Raw genomic sequence first — 7,336 nt, forward strand, 5'->3', positions numbered from 1 at the left:
TTCCGTTCAGGAACACGAGCAACAATGTAAAAACCCTCAGGGATTTCTTGGGGGGGGGGGGGGGGGAGAACCCTCAGGGTGGTGAATTGGTCTTGATGGGTTCTCTAAAAAGCTTGGTTGTTTGGTCCGACATCCTAAACTAGGTCTGTGTTTTTTTTTTGTGGTTTTGTTTTGTTTTGTTTTGTCTTGTTGTTTTTTTTTTTTTTTTTTGTTTTTATTTTTTGCTTTTATTTGCTCTTTGGTTTAAATAATGCTGGAGTAAATTAGTCTGTTTTTGCTCTTGAATTCTTTCTTGAATTTGTCTGTTTTGCTCTTCTTGATGACTGTTCACTTTGTGGCATCTTTCTGATCCCTTTCCCACGTATAACGTGCAACTTAAAAAGCATACTCAAAGGTAGGAGTTGCCAAAATTATCTAAAGATACTTATGAAGATCTAAATTTTTTTCCATTCGAGATGGTCCCTCCCCCATTCATCACTAATATCCCTATTGGTCCTTTATTGTCAAGAATAGGCGCACTGACTAATAGGGAGGCTCGAGACTGCAGGGACAATGTTTTTGACTTTTTTAGAGCAGTCAAGATTTTAATAAAACTTCAAAAGCCTACGTCTGCTCGTTCTGACATGTAATTGTTACTGAACATAACCTCTACTCATGTCATTTTTTAGCACGTTCAGGTTTGTAATTGGTTTAATTTAATATTTGTGTATATTTTAAAAATGTTGGAAATGGGGAAAAAAAAGTCGGTTTTAATTGAATTTAATTTTTCTTTTGTATGTTTTGTGCCTGAACAGCGTCCATGAACATCGCCCTCTACGCTGGTGTGATTGGAGGAAGTCTGGCTGCGATCATAGTCATCGGTATCATCGCTTACTGCTGTTGCTGTCGTGATAAAGAAGACAAGGAAGATTATGAGATGGCGTAAGTTAATACGGTGGCCCAACTGCCAGATGTGTGTGTGTGTGTGTGTGTGTGTGTGTGTGTATGTATTTATGTATGTATGTATGTATGTATGTGTGTGTGTGTGTGTGTGTGTGTGTGTGTGTTTTAGGGGTGAACCACTGTCCTGCAATGTGCCCAGCTCAGGCCCTGTTTTATTTACAGGGATTATGCTTCACCCTACTGTTTGCAGCCTTGAACACAATCCACATCAAAAATAAACATTTATCTGTACTTTTCAGGCAGTTTTGACCCCTACAAAACGGGCCCCCAATGGCCCAGTTCTCATATCTGCAGTTGGGGATGTATAAACAGTGTTTGTTACCCCAACATTTTTATGTTTCTGATATGTGCCTGTTGTACCATGTAATTGTGAAGTATACTGTTCTTTGCATTGCTTCCATTGTGTGAAATACCTGGTCATCCCGCCCAATCCTCCTGCTGTTCTATTTCAAACTGACCATGCTAAGCACGAGAGCACATCTTATTCTGCATGGTCAGTTTTCTGGCTCTGTCCTCCAATGGTCAAACCAGACCAGATCAGTGTACTACTGTTTCTCTGCCTGATGACACACTTTAACCTACGCTCTCCACCCCTCTCTAAGCTCCTTATGCAGCTGAGAACAGAGATTTTGTGATTTCCTATAGAAAAACAAAAGTATTTATACTTGAAGACAAAAAAAATCTTAAACACAAAGTTTTGCCTTTCAATTCTACTTTAAATTGAATGGGTTGTTTTACAAGGTGAGGGTTCACATAAGCCCTAAGGTGACCCAAAGGTGACAGGCTATCATTGCTCCTCATCTATCACCAGTAGCAGTCATGCTTATCCAGATACTTTCAAGTCCAATTGATCTTGGGACAAATAAATTGGTCCTAGCCACTACTCTCCACCAGATCCCTGGAAACCCACCCTCTGAATGGTCTGAATGGCTAATTGCACAGCATTCCCCACAGTTCCACTTACATAGATGGTGTGATGCATGGAGGGAAACCTTTTGACTCGAATAGACAAAGTGTCTGAAACTGATGACCAGTTTTGGAAAGCCTAGCAAGAGCAAGGGGCGGCACTTCAAGCCAAGATGTTCACTTTAACATTTAACCACTAAGTCTTGATAGGTCTTCCACAAACTTCCAAAAAGATCTGCAATCTCAAATGCTTGCTCTATGCGGACCAAAAGTTTTCCCTCTATGCATTATGCCATTTATGTATGTGGGGTAGTAGGCAAAGATGTGTAAAAAGAGCTTTGATGGGAACCACTCAGTTGGAGGTTCTGGTGGGAACTAGTGCAGTATCAAGTGCCACAAGAATCATTTTGGACCTGCAAGAATCTGGACAAGTGGGACTGATGCTGGTTACCAAGAATGATCCTCATCTTACACCTTTGGCCAAACTTAGGACTTTACACTTCCTCAATCACAGATCAGTTGATATGAGATTCATTTTGTGATACCGGAAGTCATGTTTATGGAATGCCTTCTTTTATTCAGAAGAATTGTTAAGAAGTCAGACCACCATTTTCCATCTATAAGCCCACGCAAACCACTTATATCTGTACCATTTTAAATAACTAAAGTCTAGGAATAAGTGACAGGTCTGTTTTACACTAGAAGGAAGTTGCCGTTCTAGGACCACTTAACCTAAAACATTGGTGAGCTTTTTGCTTTGGTGGAGGCCATTGGTTTGAATTGTCTGGTGACTACTTTGTTTTTTACTGAAAGATTCCAGTGTCAGGTTCCTTGCTCATAGATCCAAGCTCCACAATCCACAAAGATTTTGACTGTCCAGGCCTTAATCATGGCTCATAATTAAGGCCTGAATGGTCAAAGCATGTTGGCATTTTTATGGCTGTGTACGATAAAGAACAACTGATTTGCTGATTTTATACCAATGTACTTGCGTTTCCTCAAGATTGTGTATTAGCAAAGTTTCTGAGACCTTCCAGCCAGAGCACCGGGTTTAGGAGACTCTTACAAATCACAGTAGAAGTTGTAGCGCTGCACCATTCGTTTCAAGCTCCACCCTAGTAGTAGTAAATTTGCAGCTATGAAACCGAGCTTCGCCCCTACTGCTGTTGCGTTTTCTCCCTCCGTAACTGGTGGAAATTGATCAAAGCTGTAAAGTCATGTTCAGATTTAACAATCTTGAGTACCAGAAGCTAGAAGTGTGGCCCACCCACAAAAAAACTGATTTTGGATGGGATGACCCTTCTAAGCATAGTCCTTTGTTTTAAAAATTAAGATAGCAGCTTACACTTCATTGAACACCTCACCTTCTCTCCCTTGACATAAGATTGTTTGACAACACCAGTTTATTGGTTTCTTCTTCAGTGACAGAGAAGAAGAGGAGGAGGAGGAGGACCCGGATCACCCCCCAAAGAAGGCTCAAGTAAAACCGCAGCAGGAACAATACCACGAGGAGGACGATGATGAAGATCTAGAGGACCATGACCAGCCTAGACCACCTATGCCACCAGCTAATAAACCCAAATTGGTAGTCAATGCCTGAATAACATGTAAAATGGGCACCTAGAGCCCCTGTTTTTAGGTATATTATACTTTAGGTGGAAGCAGAACAAGGCTAGAAGAATGAATGAAAAGTATGAATGAGTCATATATTGCCTATAACAACCAACATTTTATAATTCAATTGCAAATGAGCCTAGTTACTAAAGACTACGTGGTTTTTTTTTTTTTTTTTTTTTTTTTTTTTTTAACCATATTAAAGAGCGATGTGTACGAATTCATACATGGTTCCAGCTTACAACTGCATCCGTTTTTTTTTAAATATGCAGTTTTCCTGTGTTTTTTGTGTTTTTTTTTTTTATGTTGCAATATGTTTCTTAATGTTGATGTTAAAGCCCAATGAGCCTTTAGTTTTAAATTATCAAAATACATTGCAGGTTCATCAAAACAAAACGAGTGCAAAGTTTGTTTCCTTTCCAAAGCTGCTATAGCCTAAGAAGTATCCCCTGCCAGCATGCTATAGAGCAGGACCTTGATCTCTGTGTGGAAGCAGTGGTCTCTCTGCACACCTATGGGTCTGACTCAGCAGGGGCATGCCAAACCTTTGCAATCAGCAAAGCTCAAACTCCCTACTGATTGGAGAGCCCAGGCTCTGATTTAGCGGGAGGTGTACTGGACCTCAGCAGAGAGATACGGTTTCCCCACAGAGTGCAAGGGTCCGGGCGGTCGCTCCTTTTTTAAAGAAAATAAACTGTAAGACTTTGCACTTTTTTTTTTTTTTTTTTTTTGATGCACCTGAATTGTATGTAGCCAATTTTAACTGAAAATGCAATCCGTACTAATTCACTAGAAAATGGCATTACAGGGGTTTATTAGTGAATTGATGGGTATACTAAAGCTTTTGGAATGGCTCCATGCCTTGTATTGGTGACAGGTGCAGTTTACTCCTTTGCACCAATATGTGTTCTGTATGAAATGTTATATATTTTTTTTATTTTTTGTTTTGGGATAGTCTCTTCTTTTTTTTTTTTTTTTTTTTTTTCTTTTTATATATTTTTTTTTTTTTCCTCCTTTCCATACCTGCTCACAGCTATAATAACCATCTTAATATTTAAACTTGCAATAGCCAAGATTCAAACATTTTTTTCAGAAATTGGTTTTCCTTTAAAGTGTAACTTCATGAAATGTTTTTTTCTTTTAACGGCTACAAAATATGGCACATCTCTGAGTAATCGTAACCTATAGAATTTCTTCATTCCACAATCCCAGGTGTTTTAGGTCACGCAACCGGAAGTATTATGTAGCTTAGGGCGTTAGATAACAATAAAAGAGAAGTACGGGTTTCTGTGTGTTTTTGTTGTTTTGTTTGTGTTTTTTTTTTTTTTTTTTTTTTTTTAAATTCATACTTGCCTAGGTGGCTGCATCGTTGGTCCGATGCTGCATCTGTCCGCCCGGCGCCTCTAACAGTAAGAACCGAGCGATCGAACTCTGTCAATCAAACGGTTCTCACAGCTCCCCGAGTAGAAAGCTGGAGACTGTCAGTCACCGCTCTCTGTTCTGCCCCCTCCTCTCTCATTGGAGCGCTGGGCTGTGGTGGGGGCGGGAGTGACCGGCTCAGTGGCTCGCTGAGAGGCTGAGCCGGGTGTCAATCTAGGGATCTGGGCGGATCCCGACTCCTTGGTCGGGATAACACGGAGCCTGGACCGACTCTGTGACGTCAGCAGAGAGCGGACTTCAGCCTGTTCTTTGCTCAAAACGGGTCACTGGAGTGCAAAACGAACTGCACTCCTGCGATCCACTGGAGAAGTACAGGCAAACAAGCTTTGGCTGTGCTTCTCCTCCTGTAAGGCCTATCTAAACCCAGAAATTAAAAATGTAATATTATGGCGCTTATTAGTCTTTACGTGTGATGGCTGCATTTGCTTTTTTTCCATTTTTCACCTGGTATTCTTGCAAATAACACACTTCCTGTCCCGTTTTTTTATAGCTATATTTACTTTTCCATTGTATCTAAGGAGGGAGCCATGGTTATGTCACAGGTTGGATTTCGAGCGTGTCTGCCATTACATGGGAATGATGGAATATATTTTTTTGGAGGGGGTGGCAGTTAGATAAGCTTTAAAGTAACCCATTACATTTTTTTTTTTTTTTAAGGGGGGAGGGGGGGTTCATGCACTTTTATCAACCCATTCTAATGTAATAAGCTTTTTTTTTGGTCTAAGAGGGTAAATGTGAGAACCTCTCTCTTGTTTGGCAGTTGTTTTCTTGATACTCAGTCATTCATAGCATAAATCTTTAAAGGTTCAGTTCATAAAGGTACATATTGACTTTATGTGTTAGTAGTCCAAAAAGGAAATGAATCCACATACTGTGTGCTGCAGCCACTTTGCTTGTTGTTTTTTTTTTTTTTCTGAATAATTTGCCAGAGTGCAACGAGACAGACCAGCACCTGGAGCATTTGCAGTGAAGCCTTTGGAGAGCCACTTGCCTTTTTTTAGGCTTCTTTCGCATTAGCACGTTTTTCGCACTACAGTGTTGAGCAGCCTATTCACTTGAATGGGTTGCCCTACGTGTGACAAATGTGCCCAAAGTAGCTTCTGTACCATTTTCAGGAGCAAACCTTGGTGCATTTGTTTACCGGCATTTTTTAGCGCATTTGCCGCACAACAAAATGCGCAACTCCTAAACCTCATTTGGGTTGTCCTTTAAATAATGGCACCTCAAGTATGATGCGTGTTTTTTTAATGCATTCTAGAACGTCAGGGCCTTATTGATACTGTGTATATATCTTCTCGAGCTATTGGAACACCATCAGTGTTTTATTAACTGCAATTTACATGCATATTTTGCAACTTTTAGAGACCTTTAGGGCAAAATTTTAAGTGAATCTCTTGTTAGCCCACTCCCCAGGAAGGTATACTACTTGCATCCCTGCTCCCTCATCTCTCAACTGCAGGAATTCACCCCAAGTACGTTGTGTTGGATGCTGTCACTACCCCCCCCAAAAGCTAGTATTTGGTCTGGCAATTGGCTGCTCAGGCCTGAACATGCACACAGGGAAGGTCACATGTTCCCTCATACCCAGAAGTGCTGCTTTGCTAGCACAATGCACACCAAGGGCGCAAACTGAGAGGAGAAAACCATGCTGGCTGGGAGGCAATGTGATTTTTGGTGGCTTTCTGCTTAAATCTGGGATTCCTTTACATGGGTACCTGTTTTTTTATTTTTATTTTTTATTTCTATTTAATCGTTTACAATTTTTGGACTTTTTACCAGTGAATCTGAAAAAATAAAAAGTGCAAAGGGATGCTCAGAGCTGTAAGTGTAGGTGTGTTTGTTAAACCTGAAACTTGCAGTGAGACCAAAAACTATAGATTTTAAAATGTAAATTGCATCAGATCTATACAACTATGAATGTACACATTTTGTTTTTCATTTTCTAAACTTGTCATAGAATTTTCAATACGCTGTATATGTAAATATACCTGTTTTTTACAGATTTTTTTTTTTTGGTTATTGTATGTAGAGGAAAAAATAAAAGTTTTTATTCTAATATTTTGTTGTTCTGCTGTCTAGTGTATAAATCGGGGGTGTTTGAACCCAATCGGCCCCAAAGGGTTTAGCCCATCTGGAGAGATGTCGGGGATGCCGTGCAAACACAGCAGCTGCGGCAGCCTACATTGGCAAGCCAGGCAAATGCACGCCTGAAGGGATGCCGGGGTTGCCATGTTTGCAAAAGCAGCAGGTAATGCAGGGGCACCAGCTAAGTAAATGCTGCATGGCTGGATCTAGGCCATGCACCCCATTCCCACAACTCATCCCCCCCCCCCCAAGCACATACATAGGCTACAGTCACAGTGGCAATTAGGGCCGGTGCGAATTGTAGCAGCAATCCCTCCTGCATGTCTCAGCGTGCAGGTGTTTCTACCGA

The 7,336-nt window shown here is 40.8% G+C and overlaps 1 protein-coding gene across 1 annotated transcript; it reads left to right on the forward strand.

The window, feature by feature from the left end:
* The first annotated feature begins 782 nt into the window (after positions 1-782).
* GPA33 (glycoprotein A33) lies at positions 783-6,960 on the forward strand. The gene is made up of 2 exons (XM_073617370.1): positions 783-921; positions 3,271-6,960. Exons 1-2 carry the CDS (start codon positions 800-802, stop codon positions 3,446-3,448), a joined length of 300 nt encoding a protein of 99 aa, XP_073473471.1. The 5' UTR covers positions 783-799; the 3' UTR covers positions 3,449-6,960.
* Positions 6,961-7,336: the final 376 nt, after the last annotated feature.

This window comes from Aquarana catesbeiana, linkage group LG02, assembly GCF_042186555.1.
Source record: "Aquarana catesbeiana isolate 2022-GZ linkage group LG02, ASM4218655v1, whole genome shotgun sequence".
Lineage (NCBI taxonomy): Eukaryota > Metazoa > Chordata > Amphibia > Anura > Ranidae > Aquarana > Aquarana catesbeiana.

Bases quoted from the DNA above. Each gene is read 5' to 3' on its own strand.
- GPA33 (XM_073617370.1), top strand. From the start codon at position 800: ATGAACATCGCCCTCTACGCTGGTGTGATTGGAGGAAGTCTGGCTGCG. The intron at 922-3,270 runs GTAAGTTAATAC...TTTCTTCTTCAG, and splicing joins AAGGAAGATTATGAGATGGC to TGACAGAGAAGAAGAGGAGG.